At 43.5% G+C, this 22,150-nt stretch overlaps 1 protein-coding gene across 1 annotated transcript; it reads left to right on the top strand.

Annotated features, from left to right (window-relative positions):
* The first annotated feature begins 628 nt into the window (after positions 1-628).
* LOC141128013 (serine/threonine-protein phosphatase PGAM5, mitochondrial-like) lies at positions 629-21,886 on the top strand. Its single transcript, XM_073615079.1, has 6 exons — positions 629-786; positions 3,677-3,846; positions 7,496-7,621; positions 11,024-11,109; positions 12,576-12,706; positions 21,482-21,886. The coding sequence occupies exons 1-6, from the start codon at positions 644-646 to the stop codon at positions 21,627-21,629; spliced, it is 804 nt and encodes a 267-aa protein (XP_073471180.1). The 5' UTR covers positions 629-643; the 3' UTR covers positions 21,630-21,886.
* The last annotated feature ends 264 nt before the right edge of the window (positions 21,887-22,150 follow it).

Raw genomic sequence — 22,150 nt, 5'->3', positions numbered from 1 at the left:
AGCTTTGTGTGGCTTTATAGGAAGCCTTGTTTCATTTCAACTTTATTTATGCCAGCGCACAATTTAAGTTTTTATATTTTAAATGAGAAGACTACAAGTTCCTTCTTCCACCGTGGCAGAGGGACTTTCAGATCTTATTAAAGCATAGCTTTCGTGAGATCAGCGCACCTGCAGTCCATTGTTTACTTCCCCATGGCTGGATATCCATACCCCTGTACCAACCTGAAGCTGGAGATAAACAATGCAGTAGCCTGTCTTTTGCACTGATTGCAGTTGCAGTGCTCTGCAGGCATCAATGCAAAAATGTAATAAATACACATTATTACACATACACATTATTATTATGCTTTTATTAATGTTGATACAAATATTCAATTTTTGTGGAAAACATGGACTATGCCTGAAGGTCAGAGATAGCAGAACTAACTTTTCCAGTAGAAGACCAGCAATGGTCTCCTCACATCTTTCAGTGACCGTTCCCTTTAAGGCAGCTTTAGATATTGATAATTGCCCCTCCCAAAAACCTGCACCCTCTCACTATATAATCCTGCAGACAGACTCCTCCCCCAGTGCCTCACTATATAAGGATTGCAGACAGACTTCTTGCCAGTGGTTGTGTTGACAAGTTTATTGAGCTGTTGTCATGTTCCTGCGCAGGGTTGTCCTGGCTGGTGGAGCAGCACTTTTTGCTGCAGTGGCTGTGAAGCACAATGGGGAAGACTCAATTGTAAGTGCTGTGCAATGGCCGCCAGCCCTCACCAGGAGCTGGGACCCCAATTGGGACAGGTGAGTTATTTACATAAAACATGTGACTTATTTAAGCAAGGGTTAAGATATAACTAAAGGAAAAATGTTTTTTAGTTTTAGGTGGAGAGGGATTAGAAACCCTGTCAGATTTTTATTGTCTCTCCCCTGTGAAGGAGACTCACCCTTATTGTCCTGTTTACCAGAAAGTAAAGAGAATCCCAAATTTTGGGTTGTTCTCTTCCAATGGGGACACTAGTTCTGGTGACCTGGGGGTCCTCAAGGATTCTCTTAGGCTGCTTTCACACTGAGGTGTTTTACAGGCGCTATAGTGCTAAAGATAGCGCCTCTCCTGTCACTCCAGTGTGAAAGCCTGAGGGCTTTCACACTTGAGCGGTATGCTTTCAGGATTTTAAAAGTCCTGCAAGCTGCATCTTTGAGGTATACACTGTTCCTAAAGTGCCCCTGCCCATTGAAATCAATAGGCAGCGCTGCGGCAGTGATGATTTGTGGGTGCTTTTTAACCCTTTTTTTTTTTTTTTGGCTGCTAGCAGGGGTTAAATGTGCCCTGCTAGCGGCTGAAAAGCGCCTCTAAAACAATGGTAATGTGCCCCTGCGCCTCAGTGTTACAGTTCCCTTAAGTTGCAGGGGTTTCCTCTCTTCCTGTTTAGCTATGGGATAGGAAGTGAATGGAAATCTCTGAACTGGGACACTGTTTGTTTTTTTTTTTTTTTTTTTTGTCACTTTCTAACTTTGATCAGGCATATTGTTGTGGTGTAACATTAAATAAAAAAAAAAATATATATATATATATATATATGCAAAGTAGATGCTTAAAATTTCCTGAATGTAAGGATTATTGTATCTTTCAGGTAACCCCAAATCACCTTTTTATATTTTGTGCTGTATGTGAATATATTGTAACTATAGGCCTTACAGAAAAGAGTGCATAATTCCATGTAAGTGCCAGTTCACACCACATGCAGTCTAGTGCGTTTTTGATGCAGAAAAAATGCATGGAAAGACTGTCTTTTTGATTTGTGGTTTTTGTTTTTTTTTTTTTTTTTTTTTCACACCAGGGGAAAAAAGTAGAACTTGCTGCATTTTTCCTGGACTGTACCACTGTAAATGCACTGGAACAAAAAAGGGGGGGGGGGGGGAGGAGAGGAGAAATGCACTGGACTGTGTCAAATGCGAATGCAGAAAAGCATCTGGAACACATCCGGACTGTTTCTGTTGTGTGAACTGGCCCTAAGTAAAATGACTGTACATGCTTTCCTTCCCATGAACTTCTTATGCTTTCTCTTTTCTAAGTTCATGTTCAAATGTAAGGACATACATACTTGCTCTCCTCATTTAGCTTTTCCAATACTATGTAATAGGAGGCTGCATCTAAACTACTAATTCAATTTTTTTTTTTCAAATAAGGCTGGCCCTTGCACTACATAGTTGATGGTAGCTCTAAAAGTGTGTGTGTGTGTGTGTGTGTGTGTGTGTGTGTGTGTGTGTCTAATAAACAGTATTGGGAAATCCTAAAGGAAATTGTATAGGGATAGTGAACCTTTGTATGAGTTTTGCCTTAATCGGCTTAACAAACTCATAAAGAGGAAAGCAAGTACTGGCTCCCTTATTTCTTCCCAACTCAGCGCTATCTAATTCCAGTCTATAGGCTCACCAGGTAATATTGTGATTGCTCACAGTTCAGAAAAAGTTGTAATTGGCTGCCACTTCAACTTAAGAAAACAAATATTTGTACAGGATAAAAATGGTTTGTCACAGTTAAAACATCAAACGTAAAAAATATCCAAGCGACGCTTCTGTCAAAACTTTTAATAATGACACATCTGCATATATAATATAAATGCAATAATGATAACCAAACAAAAAATCGCAGATGCAAAAGTGGTCATGAAAATCAAGTCGGTGGCAAGCTTCATATGTAGACAAAGAGGGGAAATATTTGGATAGTGCACCAATCACCTTATTCCACACCCGGTGCTCCACACTCCCCTTTGGGGTTCAAACTCACCACAAAGTTGTAAATAAACATCACTCACGATATCCCACGAAAGTAAGCTCAGAAGATCCCAGCAGCCAAGGATATAGAAAGAGATGAACTCCATAGAGTAGTTCTATTCAAGTTATTTTGTTAAAGATGTGTCATCCAAAGCATTAAAATCTTCTGTTCCATACAGCTGCTATCATTAAAAGTAAATCCGATGGCTTGATGTCAGATACAACACTAACAGTGGTTCATCAAAGGACCAGAGATGCCTTAAAGTGTTGCGGGGGACACGACAGGTCCGTTCACCATTTAGCACTAATCCCTTCTGGAATCTGTAATGGATAATGGAACGCAGTGTCGAATGCGTGTGTTCAGTTCGTTGTAAGGGACCTTACAAAAAGCTACTGTTTTACTCAATAAAATCAGACACCTTATAAAAACACTCAAGCCTGTTTCCTGTGTCTCTCGGATTCAAGGGCCCCAGTGGTCTGCCTGTATAACCAGGGTGGTTGTCAAGGTGTAAAATTCCTTTCAGTATGGTCAGCCTAAGGCCTCATGTACAGTGCTGCTGGTAAACAGACGTTTAGGGGCAGTTGGGAGTTTTTCAACTTCCCCTAAACTCTCCTCTGTTATCTTATCAGTCCATGTACACAGGGTCCTTTATAGTAGTTTCTATGCAGTTGAGGGGTATATTTTGGAATGGAAAAAATGCATGCAGAAGCTAAGTTTACAGGCATTTTGTGTGTGACAACTCAAGAAGTAGGCACCTCCAAAAAGAATGACAAATGTCTGCACATCACCCCCAAACTTTACCAGATCCATCGCAAGATTGTCTGCTAGACTTTGAACCTTCTGTCTACAAGTGAATTATGTTCTGCACAAACTGACCCACTAACTAAATAATTTTTTTTTTTTTTTTTTTTTTAGACGTGAACCAAGGTCTCGGGTCAATCTAAATGACCTGAAAGGAAATGAGGACTTGAAATCCAAACTAAAAAAATATAAAGCAAGGGCCAGACGTACTATCTTCCTTGTTCGCCATGGACAGTACAATGTGGCTGGTGAAACTGACTCTGAAAGACTTCTAACACCACTGGGTAGGCTTAGTTTGGATCTACTTTCAACACTAGTTGCCGTGTCTGTAGCCTCTCCATGTGGAAAAAGTGTATGGTCTTAATCCTTAACATTGTCTTTTTTAATTGGGATTTGCCGCTTGACTGGTTTTAAAAAAAAAAAAAAAAAAAAAAAAAAAACTGGTTTGTCGTATTCCAGCATGGCACCCTGAGAGCAAACTGGTCCCACCTGATGGGAAACACAATCAACAAAGAGGTTAAAACCCCTGCCCCTTCCTGTGCTTCTCAGTTCTTGATTGTTTCCCCACAGCTAAACTTTTTTTTTTTTTTTTTTTTAGACTGGGAGCTGGGCCGCAGACTTGTGAAGCTCTTGGGTCTGGTAGGGCTCTCCCTATCTTAAGGGGGGTGGCAGATTTGGAAAGGGCCCCCCTGAGAGCTGAAGGACCTTGCTTACAGGGTCCTTACCCCCCCCCTTACCCGGTGGGCGGCTAGCAGTGAGGGGATGCTGCTGATCAGCTGGGCTGGGAGGACTCGGCGCCATCTTGCCGGTGACAGGAGGAGGGATGACACAGCTTCCTCCCTAATTTGTTTTGCCCCAGGGGAAGGTAGAGGGCCTTATTGCAGCAGTAGCTTCCCTGGAATTAGAAGGTCTCTTGGAGAAGGGTTATGAGTTCTCGGTTTGACATCCTGTATCCCTGTGGTTCCATGGGCTCAACCCTATTCCAGGACTCTCCAGCAATTCCGCCTATCCTGGGACAGTAGGGGTGGTGGCTCAATCCTCAGATGTTGCAGGAGGGCCAACTTTGGGCCCAATTCCAGCCCCTCAGGGTAACCACAGATGCAAGCACCTGTGAATGGGGGGCTTGCTTACAGGCACTTCGAGCCCAGGGCACCTGGAACCAGAGTCAGGAGTGGTTCCAACTTTTGGGACCTCTTGGCAGTCGGAAAGAATCAAGTGCAAGGAGGTGTAGATCCTTTCTGACAACACAACTGTGGTGGCCTTCCTGAATCATCAGGGAGGCACCAGATCTCTCTTCTGACCCTGGCTTGAACTCCTGGAGTGAGCAGAGTTCCCTCTCAGCAGTGCATTTAAAGGGGACATACAATGTCAAAGCGGACTATCTGTCGGCAGTTGATTCACCAGAGGGGGTGTGAATTGAACCCCAAAGCATTCTCCCTCGTATGCTGGCACTTTGACAGCCCAGAGATCGCTCTTTGCCCACAGAGAACAGAAGAGTGAAGAGATTTCTTCTCACTCGAGAGGGGGGGGGGGGTTCAGAGGGGGTAGACACGCTGGCTCAAGTTTGGGACTTCTGCTTGGCATATGCCTCAACCCCCCCCCCCCTTCTGGGTTATGATCCTGAGTCTCTCAGAGGGCAGACTGATTCTGATTGCCCCATGGTGGCTCAAGAGGAGCTGGTATCCTTTCCCTGGGGAAATTGGTCCGTAGCCCCCCTCACCTTCTGGAGCAGCAGGATCTTCTCCTCCAGGGCCCAGTCTGCCACCCAGATCCCAGCTTCTTCAGGCGGATGGGTTGGCTCTTGAAAGAGAGCCTGTGAAAAAGGGGTGTTCTGAGAGTAATTGACACTCTTCCTTTGCGTAGGAAGTCAGTTATCAGGCACATTTATGCCAAGGTCTGGGGAGTCTTCTTGCCATGGTGAAGGGGACTTCCTAACAAGAGATCCCTGCCATCCTGGACTTTATCCAGGATGGCACAGGTCAGGGGTTAGCAACTAAGACCCTTAGGGTTAAGGTCGCAGCCTTTGTCCAGTGTTTTTTTTTTTTTTTTTTTTTTTTTTTTATCAGCCAGAGATGGGCTGTCCCCAGTACAGATGAGCAAGTTTCTGCCTTGGGATCTAATGCTAGTCTTGGAAGCCCTAATCAGGGCACCATTTGAGCCGTTAGCTCTTATCCCTCTTGAGTTACTTACCATAAAGACAGCCATCCTGCTGGTGGTTACAACAGCCAGGAGGATAGGTGACATCCAGGCTCTGTCAATAAAAGTGCCCTTGTTTCTATTTGACAGGGTTGTACTCAGGCAGGACTCCCTGTACCTCCCGAAGGTAGCCTCAAGGTTCCACAGAACTCAAGATTGTTCTTCCTTCATTTTGTAACAATCCTCAGAATGAGAAAGTTCCTTTCATTTAGATGTCAAACGTTGGCTTATTTGGATAGAGTAAAGAAGTTTAGAAGGTCCAGTCACTTATTTAGTTAGTTTTTCTGGCCAGAAGAAGTCGGCAAGCATCTAAATCATCCGAAGCAAGATGTATCAAGCACACTATTACCTTAGCCTATGATAAGGCAGCCCCAAAAAACCTTAAGGCACATTCCACTTGGTCTCTGGCGACCTCTTGGGCAGAAAGGGCAGGAGCATTGATGGAGCAAACATGCAGAGCAGCTACGTGGACAAGCCAGAGCACCTTCCTGAGACACTACAGGGTGTAGTTGCTGTCACCTCAGGATTTGGCATCTGGTAGGAAGGTCCTACAAGCTATTGTCCTGCCTTAAGGCAGGCCTGAGCTACTTGCTCTTCTGAGTGCCATCCTGGAAGACTACTTGAGAAAATGACCAGTTAGACTTACCGGTAGCAGTGTTTCTGGGAAGTCTTCCAGGATGGCAGGCCTATTTCCCACTGCTTTTGGTGTTTTGTATGGAGATTTGAGGTGGGTCAATACTTTTTCCCGACTGAGGAGCACAGGGAGGGGCGGGTGTTTTAACCCCTTTGTGTTTCCTGTCAGGTGGGACCAGTCATCTCTCAGGGTGCCATTCTGAAAGACTTCCCAGAAACACTGTTATGTGTAACTGGTCATTTTCACTTGTTTGGATTTGAAGGAGGGTTTTACTTTCAGTGCATACAAACAGGTGAGTGTCCTTGGTGTACAGGCTGCCAATAGATCTATAGGATCTTGGCTTTGAGACTGTAGGACCAGTCAGCCTTTAAGCTTGAACAGGAGGAAGTTACTGCTGAGGTACTGGGGTTAATTCACACTATCTTTTTCTCCCCCTGCTCTAGTTCTGGTAAATTGATCTAGACTTGGTGCAAGCAGAGAGCCAAGCAAATTGACTTTTCCTTATGTATTAACCATGAACTATTGTGTCTTGGTAACTGAAAACTTGCAATTTCCTTTTTTTTTTTTTTTTTTTTTTTTTTTTCCCCTGGCAGGGGAAAGTCTGCCCTGTGTATTTCAAATCTCTTTTGTAAGTTTGAAAACTCAATCGCTAGCATAATTTGTTATCCTCCATTAGCATGACGTGTCTGAGACCTGTGCCTGTAATACAAAAGCCATTTTGTGAACAGCTAGATTAAATGGCTACAGTTCAGCTTTAGACTGTGGTCTTGCACTTGAGCAGCAGAGAAGACAGCGACAGTATGGTTGTAAAGCAGACCATTTAAATGCAAGATGCTGAGTTACTATTGGGGAATGTTCTGTTCTTGCACTCCAGCTTCTGCCTACAGTGCTAGGTTGGGGTCATGAGCCTTCAGTGTGGTCCTGGGAAAGCTAGGAATTCCATATCTAAGTAATGCTTTCTGAACAGACTGCTTATCTCAAGATTTGAGGTTGATTTTGTTATGTATTTAACTTGGCTACAGGATTTCCTACTTGCCTAACAGGTCCCTCATCAATTGGATCAATTTCTTTCTATTTCTTACTGCATTGTCTTCATGCTATAGGTTGTGAGCAAGCCAATTTAACTGGTCAGCGCCTTGCTAACTTGGGCTACACATACAAGAAGATTACATACTCTACACTGCAAAGGGCCAAAGAGACCTCAGAAATAATTGGCCAGCATCTTCAGGGTAAGTATAATGTGAAATGGCTGGCTTTTTACGTGTTAGATTTTTGCATAATGCTCGGTTATGAATACCATGGTTTGTTTTCCTCAGCTGTCTCAGAATGACTGGTTTCTCCAGGTGCAGCATAATGACTGTTTACAGACTTCTGACTTCATTTCTGAAGACTGCCTCCAATATGGTGGCCATCTTTGGGAACTTCTGCTAATTCTGAACCTGAAGGCTTAGAAGAAGCATTAGAGCAGTTTGTTATAACTACAGGATGCCAAAGTAACTGCAGTTCACAATTAAAGCTTCTGCAAAACCTCCCCCAACCCTGTTTTTTAAAGCATGTTAAATGGCACAGTGCTTGTGCTGTGTAACTTGTCCCATTGTATGATGTAAAATACCTGGTTGCTCCTGCCTTTTTTTCCGTGTGCTGATCCATGATGCCGTGGTCAGTTTATGTGCCTCCATCATCCTGCTCTGATCGCCTCTCCCTCCCCCTCCCTGCGTGAGCAATATCCCCTCTTGCTGCTCTTCCCAGTTGCTTGAAAATGACACTTATAAATGACTTGCATCCCCTGTTTTATCAAGATCTAGAGTACTGTTTTCTCAAATCGCCTTTCAGGACAACCTTGGAGAGAGCACAGCTCCACCCATTTTCCAGGAAATGTATGCATTTTAAATCCCTCTTCCACCATGGCCTCAGTTATTATTTCCTTTGTCATGGTGGAAGCGCATGCTGGAACCAGGGAGCTCTGCTCTCTCCAAGGTGGAGGGAGAAGGCTTACCTTAAAGTGTCTGCCTGGAGTGCAGTGACCATCCCAGCACCCCACCCCCGCCTCTCCAGTTCAGGGGAAGCAATGGCCCGCAGGAGGTGTCAGTGTCTGCTGGTCAGCGGCGTGTCCTGCATGGCAGTTCCAGGTCCTGGCTGGCAGGTGATGTCACATCCGGTGACGCAGCAAGTGGTTCCATCGCCTGGAAGGCAAAAGCCAAGGGGGCGAGTCTGTAGACCAGCACTTCCGGTTTCGGCCCTCATTGATGATGCTGAGACCAGGCTAATCAAAACCAGATTGGGGGGGGGGGGGGTTTTCAGGCCCCACTGTGATCTAAGGATGGACAACGGACCGGTGGAAGCAGGCACCAGTACAGTGGTATCTCCTTCTCCAAATGGGCTTATGCTTTGGTTATTTGTGTGATCCTTCCTGCAGGGAGCCTGTGGTTGTACGGTCAGAGGTAACTTCTCTTGGACCCTGCAGTTTGGACATGGTGGTTGCTGTTAACTGGGATTTGCACTGCTCGGGGCACCTTTTCCCTTCTGTCTGGTGTTGGTCTATTTTTGCACTAAGGGCAGGAAAGTGTTCGGGGACCCTTAGGTAAGTTTCATTTATTCTCATTGCAGGAAAAAGTGTTAGGAAAAACCAAGCATTCAAACCCACCAGGTCAGAGGAAATGCCCTTCCTGCAAGAATCCCCTCTGATTTGTGGAAAACAATGTGCAGGACCTGTATCAACGGGCTGGCTTAAGAGGAAATGTCCCAACAATACAAGGACCTGCTCTCTTCAGTACAAGAGCTTACAAACTCATTGAGTCCAGTCAAATCTATGCTTGCCCGGCAGGCCAGGTTGAGCCCCAGCATCCACCGTCCAGCCCTAGGGCACCCATCTCTAAAACAGCAGAGGTCTTTGACTCGGGATGAGGGGACAAGTACTTTTCTCTCACTCAGGGATTCGGATGAGGAAGATGATAGCCGAGCCTCTAGGTACAAGCACAGGTCCACTACTTGCACTTTTTCTGGGAGGAGTGCATACCCCTTATCTTGGGTGGAGGGCAACACTATCCCTAATGCTCTACATGCCGGCTGAGGCCTTTTGTACCCTACTTCTGAGCATCAATTTTTTTTTTTTTTTTTTTTTTTTTTATGGTGGACTCCATATGCTTGTCATAGAAATGTTTTACCTTTTGGGACTTTCTCACCTGTTTCTACTCATTTATATACATTTTCTGATAGAGAATTTTAGCGCTAGATTAGTTGTCTCATCTTAAACTACAGGATAATGGTGTTGTAACTTCCCCAAAAAATCTTTATCACCAGGAAAATCCTTTGCAAATTTGCCATAACTCCATCAGTATCACCAGCAAAGCAGCTGCATTTTGAGATTACATAATTTTGCCATGTCACAAATGTTAGTTCTCCATTACGATTGCTAGTTTGCAAGACCGGCTGCTGAGCATGTGTGTTTGTACTTTGGACTTTTGTCCAGACTTGTGTACACACGCTTGGAAAATCGGACAACAGACCTTTGTCTGCGATAAATTTTAAAACCTGCCATCCAACTTTTGTCGAAAATCTGACAATTGTCCAATGGAGTGTAAAAAGGTCGGATTTTCCACCAACAGCCTGTCATCACATATTTCCCAACGGAAAATCCAATTGTGTACAAGGCTTTAGTCACCAAAGGATTTAGAAAATCAAATGCTCTGTTTCTCAGGTTCACATAAAGGAGATCAACGGCAGTTTCCTGGGTTGAAAGAGCTGGTGCTACGCCTGAATAAATATGCAAGGCCCATGGTCCAACTTCTCAACATTGCTCCAACATTATAGGTTGGACCTACTGTCTGCCGCAGATCAGGCCTTCGGCAGGAAGGTACTGCAGGCCGTAGTCCCACCCTAGTGTAAGTTTCTCGGTTGTCCTGAAAGGCGATTTGAGACTTGGTTAGCTGTGACAGTATTTCTAAGAGCCTTTCAGGACAACCATTGCTTCCCTCCCTTATCTTAGAAATGGTTTAAGAATCTGTCGTGGTTGGGTAGCTTTCTGTGCTTTGTTTTTCCAATATGTCAGAACACGCAATAACTGAGGCTATGGTGGAAGAGAAGGTATTTAAAGAAGGCATGAGATTCCTAGAAAATGGGTGGATCTGCTCTCTCCAAGGTTGTCCTGAACAGCTATTAGAAATACTGTCACTGGTAAGTCGATGGTATTTGTGGAATTTTTACAATTTCTAATCCTAAATACTCAATACTTCTCAAAGCACTGATGTGAGATCACATGACCTTCCTCCTCTGGCAGGCTGACAGGGTTATGTCAGCCCCTCCACGTTCCTTAGATTGGCAAAGGAGAGCAGAACAAGGTCATGTGACCTCACATCGGTGCTGTGAAGATATTTAGGATTAGAATTATAAAAAAATGGACAGTACTTTAGATCTTAACAAAATGTAGGGGATGCAAGTTGTTATCCTGACTTTACAACCACTTTAACCACACTCCAGCTGCCCTAAATATATTGTGATTGATGGAAATGGTGGTGTGCATATATGCACCAGATCTAGATTTTGCTGTTGGCCAAAAGGCTGGTAGCCAGTTTGTGCACTAATATGCATGTAATGTGTACTAAATGTGTCACAATCTTGGCTTTCTTTCACAGGTGTGACACAAACTGGTTCTGACTTGCTAATAGAAGGGCATCCCATTAGACCAGATCCAAGTTCTGACTGGAAACAAGATGTTGTGGTGAGTCTTAAATCTCTGCATTGAATTTCAGTGACGGTTGTTATGGACTTGTAAGCTTTGAGTCAGGAACTCTTTTCGTGTAGGCAACCTGAAGAAAGCAAGGGCATCGTACCTATTAAATTTGGTGAGGATTTGGGGATTTTACCCTGTCCAAGCGACTACATGGCAAATGAGGTTCAATGTAGAAAAATGTAAAATAATGCATTTGGGTGGCAAAAATATGAATGCAATCTATACACTGGCGGGAGAACCTCTGGGGGAATCTAGGATGGAAAAGGACCTGGGGGTCCTAGTGGATGATAGGCTCAGCAATGGCTTGCAATGCCAAGCTGCTGCTAATAAAGCAAACAGAATATTGGCATGCATTAAAAGGGGGATCAACTGCAGAGATAAAACGATAATTCTCCCACTCTACAAGACTCTGGTCCGCCCGCACCTGGAGTATGCTGTCCAGTTCTGGGCACCAGTCCTCAGGAGGGACGTACTGGAAATGGAGCGAGTACAAAGAAGGGCAACAAAGCTAATAAAGGGTCTGGAGGATCTTAGTTATGAGGAAAGGTTGCGAGCACTGAACTTATTCTCTCTGGAGAAGAGACGCTTGAGAGGGGATATGATTTCAATTTACAAATACTGTACTGGTGACCCCACAATAGGGATAAAACTTTTTCGCAGAAGAGAGTTTAATAAGACTCGTGGCCACTAATTACAATTAGAAGAAAAGAGGTTTAACCTTAAACTACGTAGAGGGTTCTTTACTGTAAGAGCGGCAAGGATGTGGAATTCCCTTCCACAGGCGGTGGTCTCAGCGGGGAGCATTGATAGCTTCAAGAAACTATTAGATAATCACCTGAATGACCGCAATATACAGGGATATGTAATGTAATACTGACACATAATCACACACATAGGTTGGACTTGATGGACTTGTGTCTTTTTTCAACCTCACCTACTATGTAACTATGTAAATGTTTGGCATGTAAAAAACTGACCTCGGAAGCTAATGCCTCAGTGCAGAACTGTGAAGCTATAGACCTGTAACCGTACTCATCTGTAGCTTATGGAACCACTTCATTTTGGGAGCAAGATGGCACTTGTCTTTAAAAGAATTGGACACTCTTGCATGTGGCTTTTGGCTTGCTTTGTTTTTGAGGTGTGACCTTTCTCTGTCCCACTTTTGCCCAAGAGCAGGGCAGGAAGCCACTGATTTCATGGTGTTCTGTGGCTTACTGCAGTGAGCCTCGATTGTCTACATTTGACAAGATTCCCACTCTAGGTAGGTGGAAGGCTGAAGCTTCAGTGGAATTACAGCCAGCTAGGTATCGCTTGCATTAGACTAAGGAGAGACAGACTACTTCCCTTTTAGGCATTATCCATTTGAGAATTTGAACTTGTTTGTGCTACTTTGTTCCTAACCTAGTTTGCTCATTTGCTAAATGCTTAATCTAATCTGGAAATTTCTCACCTAGTATTTTAAAGATGGACCACGTATAGAATCTGCTTTTAGAAGCTACATTCACCGTGCTGACTATGAACAGAAAGAAGAAAGCTATGAGATCATAGTTTGCCATGATAATGTTATCCGCTACCTTGTATGCAGGTAAGGGAATCTGCCATCTTTTACATTCTTGCAAAAACATGGCAAATATTCCATATGAAGATGCTTGTGAAGTCTGTTTGCTTTGGTGTAATCACACATGAGTGATCATTGCAGCCTGTTTACACTGGTATTCCATGAAGACCTAATACTTTGGGCTATAACTGCAGGACAGCATTGTGCAATAAATTGGTTACAGTACTGACTGTGCACTTCTACCCAGATAAGACTGCTTTTGTGCCCCACTGGGGGTGCAAGTTGAGGGCTGGGTATTCCACTAAATGGCTGTTGTACAGATAAAGTACCATATTTTTCTCTTCATAAAACACTTTCCCCCCCAAAAAATGGGGGAGGGGGGGGGGGGGGGTCTTCAGAGATGTGGGGCTCCTTGCATATGTCAGAAGCTATATACAGAGCAGCCAGTTTAAATACAAGCTGGCACACTCTGTAGCAGACAGAGGATGAGCTCAGTGGACAGCGTGGAGTCTTGGACTGATGGTAAAGTACCGTTGGCCCAAGCTGTACAATAAAAATGCTGCAGTGGAGGCACGCCTCACTGCACTGTCATAGAAGGGGGCATGTGTATGAAAGGCCAATATCCAAAAAAGAGAACTTTCTGCTCCAGGTGAGGTTTTGAATGCCTGATCTGGACCGGTGCCCACCTCAGTTCCACTCCGCATATAATCAAAAGATCTCAACTCTATCAAAATTCTTTTATTCAGATCGAGTACAGAGTGCGGCCATTTCATCTATAAAAGACAAATGCTCCCTTCCAGTCCAGCTCAGCCCTCTTAACTAAAAGAAAAAACATGGTTATGAGGTTTAGCCAAAATTCCATGTTTCTCAGTTAAGAGGGGGATTGAGCATCTGCTGCTGTTGAAAAGGTACTATTCTAATCAACTTATGTTATAACAAATTATTTACTGTGAAATTACTGGTTGACACTTTAACTTATAACTTCAGTAAATTATCCATGAAGCCACCTGCTCGAGTACAGTTTTTGAAAATGTAAATTCCCTTAATGTATAATTTGTATATTACTTATGGTAATTAACCCCTTGTCACCCAGGCCAATCCTGAAACTTCTCTCCTACATGTAACAATTTTTTTTGCTAGAAAATTACTGAAAACCGATAGATTCAAATGGTGGTCATTCCAACTTTTTGTCACATGGTATTTGTACAGAAATTTTTCCAACACTTCAAACTGGGCTCTAGCAGATCTCCTGTCTGCTCCCCAGACTACAGACCTGATACAGTCCCTAGGATCTGCTGGAGCTGAATGCAAACAAGGGAGACATCAGATCTCCAGATTGAAGGACAGATCTTATGAAGGGAAGTTTGCAGGAATCGGTAAAAATTGAACCCCATGACCTTCCATGCAGGACCTGCTGTATTTCATCCAGACCAAAAGCAGGCTATTGGCCCCTTTTTGTTGTCCACCTAGCCTTCTTTGTGGTATACAAAGGAGGTATTGCCATACATCCAGTCCCTAGGGCAGCGTTCATCAGATCCCTAAAGTTAAGAGACACAGGCCCCCCCCATAAAAAAATTCAAGATGTGCTCTGGGGAGCTCCAGGCTGGATTTTAAAAAAAACTCCACAACCAGATCCATCCACGCCACTGTGGCCACAGGATGGTACCCTGGCCTTGCATAGAAGAACAAGGTTTTGCCTGTAAGGCTTCTCTTTGAGGGCTGAACCCTAGGAACCAGGACTCTTTTTGGTCTTGCTACATTACCTAAAGTTGTCCTGAGGGGTGCTATACAGGTTCAAAGGAGTGGAACCCCTATTAAGGGACCCGGTCTTTGAAGATTGAACTATGCTGCCTGCTGTGATGGGTGACGTTTGGATCTGTCTGTTTTAAGCAGTATCCTGCAGTGAGGAAAAGGTAAGAGAAGCTTAGGAACTGCAAAGTCCACCTTTTGGCTTTTTTTTTTTTTTTTTTTTTTTTTTCCAATATGTAACATTGTAATGCCTTAAAGTCTCCTCTAGAGGGAGTAAGACTACACATACCCTTTCAATCTGTGCTACAGAGGGGGTTCTTTAGTCCTCTCCCCCCAATTGGGGAAACTTAGTGGCTGGGGGTACATGTACAATTACATCCTGTGGGCAGTGTGACATTCTCAGTATGACAGCACACTTGTAACAACCTCAAACTGCTAAACAACCCTCGCCCGCCCGCTCCCCTGCCACCCCTTGAGGGTGCGGGTGGTTTTCTTAGAGAAACATTTACTTGCCTTTGTTATACAGTATAAAGAAGCCTTTTCTCAGAGAAGACAGATGCCGCATGGTAACTGCAGCCCCTTCTCCTCCTGGTCTGTCTCAAACCCTCAGAAGCCATGCGCGCAGGCTGAGATTCTCTTTGAAAGAGGGCGGGTTGATGAAGGGGTGTGGCTAAAGCAGTCGGTGCCGTGTGCGGACTTGGCGTCCTTGTGAAGAGCAAGGCAATCGGTCTTAAACCTGAGGTTCGGGGGGGGGATAAAGGCTGACGCCCTTATCACTAGATGTGTCTACTAGAGCAGCTAAATGAAGAGCTGGAGCATGTGAGGGGTGTACACAGGCATTTTCAGTACAGGAAGAGACAGTATTTAGCATCAGTTTAATCTATGCTGGCTTTTTTTTTTTTTTTCCCTTACTATTGCTCAGCAAATAGTACATTTAGAGTGCCCCTGCTTTTGTGCTTGGCACTATGGCTTCCAAGGTTACTACTAAATCACCAAAAGTTCCACCCCAGGCGCTGGGAACTCCAGTCATACCTCCACACTGTCATCCTCTCCTGAGATACCAGATATGGCAAGCCAGGGTGAGTCTTTGGAACCGATTTGGTGGTGCAACTGCTTCACACTTCAGTCCCTGTATACATGACCGAAGATGCATTTTCCTCTGCCCTGCAGGGCTTAGAATGAAGATTAGCAGCTTTAATTGCATCCTCCATCCAAGGGGATAGGAAGTGGGCTAGATTACACATACATACATACATACATACATACCTCGAACCCCTTATCAAGGTAACAGTGGGGACAGGATTGGGTATTGCCCTCAGACAACTGAGATAGAAAAAAGTAAAACAAGCTGATTATTCCCCTGCGGAGGAAACGGTTGTTTCAGCTTCACAATCTGAGGTACAAATCCTTAGAGATGGTTCGCTCCATTTTCATGTTACCCCTAACAGCTGAAAGTCCGGTTTCTTCCTTGGGTTCTTTGAAACCTTTACAGTCCTTGCATGCGTTTCCTGTCCGTGTTACTAGAAAAGCTTTATGCTGAATGGGATCATCTGGATAAGCATTTTCTCCCTCCAAAGAGATTCTCAGTTCTCTATCCCATGGAAGAAAAATTCACCAAGAAATAGAAGGTTCCAGCGGTTGACTCTGTAATTTCCAGTGTGCATAAAAGTTTAATTTGTCCAGTAGACAATGTGCAAATGCTTTAAGATCCAACAGATAAGAAGTTGGAATTCCTGTTAATCCTTTTTCCTTGGCAGGGATCTTTACTCAGCCTGCAGTCGCAGCAATAGGCATCTGTCAGTCCTTTAAAGGACCAGTTCAGAGGCTCTTAAAGAGGTCCCTGCACAGCAGGCCTGTGAGTTGGCGGAATTGCCAAAGGCATTGTTTTGCTATAGACGCTATGAAAGATTCTATTCACCAGGTGTCCCGCCTTGTGCTTGTGCTAATACACATGTGTAGAACCCTTTGGTTAAAAAATTGATCAGCCGAAGCACCTTGCAAAAAGCTTCTGACTAGAGGAACCTCTCTTTTCATGAGGAGTGACTATTTGGTGGTGATTTGGCTAAATACATCCAGACTATTGCTAGTGGAAAGAGTACTTTTGCCAGTCAAAGTATAAATATCCTTCATTTAAACTGACTTTTTCTCCTGCACCAGGGGCATCTGCCTCTAGGCAGTGGCACGGCCTCCGCCCTCAGACTCTAGCGGAAAACCTCAGGGTCAGGCCCAGGCACAAAAGACCTGGGGCTGCAAAGCAGAATGCTAAAGCTTCACCATGAAGAGGTGTCCTCCCTCACCAGAGTGGCGGGGGGGACTTCTGAAATACTCAGAAGTCTGGCAAAGGGAAATTCAGGACAGATGGGTTCTCTCCACGGTGTCTCTAGGATACAAACTAGAATTTCGGGAGTTTCCACCATCTCGTTTTTGGTTATCAAACTTTCCCAAAGATCCAGGGAAAAGGCAATCCCTGTTTCAAGCATTAGACTAATTATTGGCTCAGGGGGTAATCATACAGATCCCCACAAAAGAGCAAGGTTTGGTGTTTTTAATTCAAACCTGTTTACGGTACCAAAACCAAATGGGGATATCTGACCCATTCTAGATCGAATGAATCTAAATCGGTTTCTGAAAATCCGCTCCTTTCGCATGGCGTCAATCAAGTCAGTAGTTTCCATCCTACAAGGAAGAACCTCTGGCATCCATTGACATCAGAGATGCATATCTGCATGTACCTATATTTCTTGCTCACTAGAGGTTTCTGCAGTTTGAAGTAGAACAGCACTTTCAATTTGTAGCCTTGCCCTTTGGGCTAGCTACAACACCCCGGATGTTCACAAAAGTACTGGCTCCACCTCTAGCCAGGCTAAGGGCACAGGGCATAACAGTCTTGGCATACCTAGACTATCTATTGTTAATAGACCAGTCAGTGGCTCGCTTGGAGCAAAGTGTACGCATTACAACCAGTTACCTGGAAAGTCTGGGTTGGATTCTCGACCTAGAGAAGTCTTCCTTAAAACCACTAAAAGCTGGAGTATTTGGGCCTCATCATAGAAACAGCACCGAAAAGGGTGTTCTTGCCTCTGGCAAAGATCAGCTCCATGCAAGAGCTGGTGCAGATGGTCAGGTCAAAGAAATCCTTCAATTCGCCTTTGCATGAGGTTTTTAGGAAAGATGGTGGCTTCATTCAAAGCAGTTCCCTATGCCCAGTTCCATTTGAGACTGTTACAAAACAGTATCCTGTCTGCTTGGAACAAAACGATCCAAGCTTTGGACTTGCCAATGCAGCTGTCCCCAAGAGTGTCCCAAAGCCTCAGTTGGTGGCTACTAACCCAGAATCTGCTGAAAGGGAAATCCTTCAGACCAATTATCTGGTAGTAATGACAAATGTCAGCCTTTCAGGCTGGGGAGCAGTACTAGAGAAGATGACTGTCCAGGGACAGTGGTCAAGAACTGAACTACTACAGGCGGACTACTTAAGTCACCAACCAGATTCAACTTTGTGTCCAGGACAAGGGATCAACTCGCATGCGGAACAGATGCGCTGGTAACACCATGAGATCAGTTCTTACTGATCAATGCATTCCCCCCTCCTATTCAGTTGCTGCCATGAGGACTTTTACAGGATCAAGCTGGAAAGAAAGCTGGTAATTCTGGTAGCACCAGCATGGCCCAGAAGGTCATGGTACGCAGAAATCTTAAAGATGGTAGTGGAGGGTCCATGGCCCCTCCCACTAAGGCCAGACCTGCTCTCACAGGGGGCGATATTCCATCCTTTACAAACGCTAAATTTAACAGCCTGGCTATTGAGACCCACAGTCTGGAGAAACGTGGGCTTTCCAGGTCAGTTATCTCTACTTTGACTGATGCAAGGTAACCAGCTTCCAGAACAATAGAGTTTGGAAGACTTATGTTTCCTGGTGTGAATCCAAGGGTTGGCACCCTCAGATATATCATAGGCAGAATTCTTGCCTTTCTGCAATTGGGTGTAGAGATGAAATTGGCCCTGAGTACTATTAAGGGCCAAGTCTCAGACTTATCGATTTTATTTCAAAGACCGCTTGCCATGCATTCTTTATCCGGGGTTACATACAAGGGGTGATGCGGATTAATCTGCCAGTTAAATCGCATTTAAGCCCTTGGGAGTTTAACTTGGTTTTGTCAGTGTTTCAAAAACAACAATTTGAACCGATACAGCATTCCCTTAGTCCTTTTGACAAGGAAGCTGGTATTTTTGGTTGCTATATCCTCAGCAAGGAGGGTTTCAGAATTTGGCTGCTCTTTCTTGTAAAGGGCCATATTTCATTATTCATGAGAACAGTGGTGTTATGCCCTCATCCAGGCTTTTTGCCAAAAGTAGTTTCAGGTTTTCACTTGAACCAAGATATTGTCCTGCCATTTTTTTCCAAAACTATGTTCCAGGGAAGAAAAGTCACTACATTGTCTTAATGTGGTGAGAGCAGTGAATCGATTTAAAGGCAACTGCTCAGATTCTTAAGACTGGTGTCTTATTTATTCTGCCAGAAGGTCTTAAGGGACAGGCAGCATTGAAGTCCACTGTCTCGAAGTGAAAATTCAATCTCATGATTTAAGGGGTAAGATTCCCCCTTTTCACGTTAAGGCGCACTCTACCAGAGAAGTTAGTGCTTCATGGGCAGTGTGTCACCAGGCCTGCATGGCTCAGATCTGCAGGGCTGCAACTTGGTCTTCAGTGCATACATTCACAATTTTTATCAAATGGATGTAAGGAGGAATGAGGATATCTCCTTCAGGTGCAGTGTGCTGCAGGTAGAAGTACTCAGGTCTGGGGGTGCCCTATGGGTTGTGTCTCCCTCCCCTCAAGTAACATTGCTATGGGACATCCCATTAAGTTCTGTGTCCCATGATGTACGATAAAGAAAATAGGTTTTTTATAACAGCCTACACCACTTTTTTTTTCTTGGAGTATATCATGGGACACAGAGGTCCCATCACTCTTTTTGGAGTTTAAGTATATTGCTTGGCTACAAAAAACTGAGATCCTCCTGGAAGGAGTTATATAGGGGAGCCAAATTCCTGTATTGGTTATACCAGTGTCAACACCTGAAGGTGGCCCATAACCCATTAAGTAATTACTGTGTGGCTCTGTGTCCCATGATGTACTCCAAGAAAAGGATTTTACAGGTAAGCTGTTATAAAATTCCTATTTTATCCAACGCTGTTACTTTATAGCAGTAAAGTGAGGCCTGTGAGCACTGAAGTATCAGATATAACACGCCAATTGCCAGTTATTTCACTCTTGTGACAAAAAGATTGTCATCACTGGGACTATATATATATATATATATATATATATATATATATATATATATATATATATATATATATATATATATATATATATATATATATATATATATATATACATACATATATATATACTACTCATTGCATCAGTCCCTTTTTTATTATGTGATATTTATGGACACTTGGAAGCAATATTTATATCGCTTGCATTATTCAGTTTTTGTTACTGTTAACAGCACAACATCAGTTATACACTTGGAGCCATGGATTTTTGGTGTTTGCAGCACTATTCACTTATTTTGATAACGCAAGAGTACTATTCATTTAAGAGCTGCTATTCCATGTGTTCATTTCAGTTAATCCTGTAGTTTGATTATCCGTCTGACTTTTAAGCCCTATTAACACTTCTGCAACTTTAAAGTAGTGACTGCACTACTTTGGTTCCGCTTTCATGCAACTTGAGGGTTTACATTGAAGTCATGATATCTGCAACCTGTGAAAATGGCAGCAATGAAAAATGAGGGGAAACCATGTGAGGTCCCTCCCAAAATTCATACCAGACCCTTATCCAAACATGCAGCCCAGCTTGGTTGTGCCCCAAAGCACCTGTCCCCATGTTGATGGGGACAAGGGCCTCTTTCCCCACAACCCTGGCTGATGGCTGTGGGGATCCCCAGATCCCAGGCCTTCATGTAAATAGGAGTACTTTTAGTTTGTCTCACTTGGATGAAAGTGATTACAATAAGGCCCCCTCTGCCCACAAACCCCACAACCACCGGGCATCCAGGGTTGTTCAGCACTTTACAACATGAGGGCAGATAGTACAGTTGCAATGAAATTTAATACAGGAGGAATCGGGGCCCTGCTTGTTGGAGCTTACTATCTAGGAGGGAGGGTGAAGTGATGCAAAGCACCCCCCCATTTTAAGGCTCATGCTCCTTAACAGCTATTCTAATCGTGCAATCAATTTTCAATTTCAAATCCTTCTGCAAATTTGGAATTTGTTTGAATATAAATCAAACCAAATTTTTCCGCTCTGCACATATCTAGCGACTTTGTAGAGCACAAACACTGATCACATTGGATCAGTCATAACAAAGTCGCACAGTAAAGTCAAAATGTAAGATGCACATTTGTGGATGGGACACTCAAGTGCAATTTTAGGAATTGTCTTTATCTGGGCCAAATTGAATCTGGTCTCAAATAGGATCATTTTATAGTGTTCTGCTAGGAAACTCCAAAATGCCTTAGAGCAACGAATACAGGTTGTTGTGCAATGATACCTAGGCATGTGTACGAGACCATGTTGTCTTTTAAATACAGGTGTGGTGAAGGTTGGCTTTATAGTGCTTGCTATACAAAAATATACAAAATATTCAGCTAAGCATAACAAAGTTAAACTGGTACTGACTGACATCTATTTATACATTTGAGTGTATATGCCACATGGGCTAATGTAAAAAATGGTCCCTTCTGTGTCTATGGTCACAACCCCAAAAGTGCAGTGCAGCAAAGTCAACAATTAAACTAAAGGCATAATACCATAAAATTGATCAATTTGTTTAGATAAACATCAGATTTTTTTTTTTTTTATCACAATTTCAATCTTAGAAGTGTGCTTCTGTTTAAATATCAGTGCATGATATTTGCATTGATGTCTGTCAATGTGCTCCACTGCTGTCCCACCTTTCTCTGCTGCAGACTAATCTGCCTAAACCCAAAAGTACTTAAATTTGATCTCATTAGAAATTTTTTTTTTTTTTTCCATAGGGCTCTTCAGCTGCCTCCTGAAGCTTGGTTACGCATGGATCTAAATCATGGCAGCATTACTGAACTTGTGATACACCACAATGGTTATGTAACTCTAAGAATGCTCGGTGAGGCCGGGTATATGCCTGCTTCAAAACTCAGCTGCTAAACTGGATGACAAATTTTATGCCAAGCCAGAGGGAGTTCAGGATCCATACAACTGCCTCCAACTACAAGAGACTTGATGCAAGATACTGTAACATGATAGTAAACATTTTTGGCTTTCAGTCGGCACTATGGAAGTTTTACTGCAATATAGAAAGTATGTTGGCTGCTAACGTACAGGGAACACAATGCCTAAACACCCAGTAAATGCTGCACTTTGTGTATGAAGTGAATGATGCATGTATAACTAAATGTTATCTGAACACTCTGGAGTTGTAATTTTTTTATTTTTTCTCTGGCATCTTTTCTATTGTGTTGGAACTTGGCAAAGCATAATTTGGCAAATAAAATGCAATTTAAAACCAGTTTTTTTTTTTTTTTTAGAACTGTTAATGTAAACATGTCTATAGCTACACGTGTTTGTGTGTGTGTGTGATGACTTGGCATAACTCACATGTCCAAAAACATAATCGAGATACTTGTGTTGTGTGCCCTGCCTTTCCACCCCTGCAACTCCTGGCTGTT

Source organism: Aquarana catesbeiana, linkage group LG01, assembly GCF_042186555.1.
Source record: "Aquarana catesbeiana isolate 2022-GZ linkage group LG01, ASM4218655v1, whole genome shotgun sequence".
In the NCBI taxonomy this organism is placed as follows: Eukaryota; Metazoa; Chordata; class Amphibia; order Anura; family Ranidae; genus Aquarana; species Aquarana catesbeiana.
This window is presented reverse-complemented; position numbering and strand designations above follow the sequence as displayed.

What these genes read in the sequence shown, in the direction of transcription:
- LOC141128013 (XM_073615079.1), top strand. Translation starts at nt 644, where the DNA reads ATGTTCCTGCGCAGGGTTGTCCTGGCTGGTGGAGCAGCACTTTTTGCT. An exon ending in TGGGACCCCAATTGGGACAG is followed by an intron (nt 787 to 3,676) that starts GTGAGTTATTTA and finishes TTTTTTTTTTAG; the next exon opens with ACGTGAACCAAGGTCTCGGG. An exon ending in AAGACTTCTAACACCACTGG is followed by an intron (nt 3,847 to 7,495) that starts GTAGGCTTAGTT and finishes TTCATGCTATAG; the next exon opens with GTTGTGAGCAAGCCAATTTA.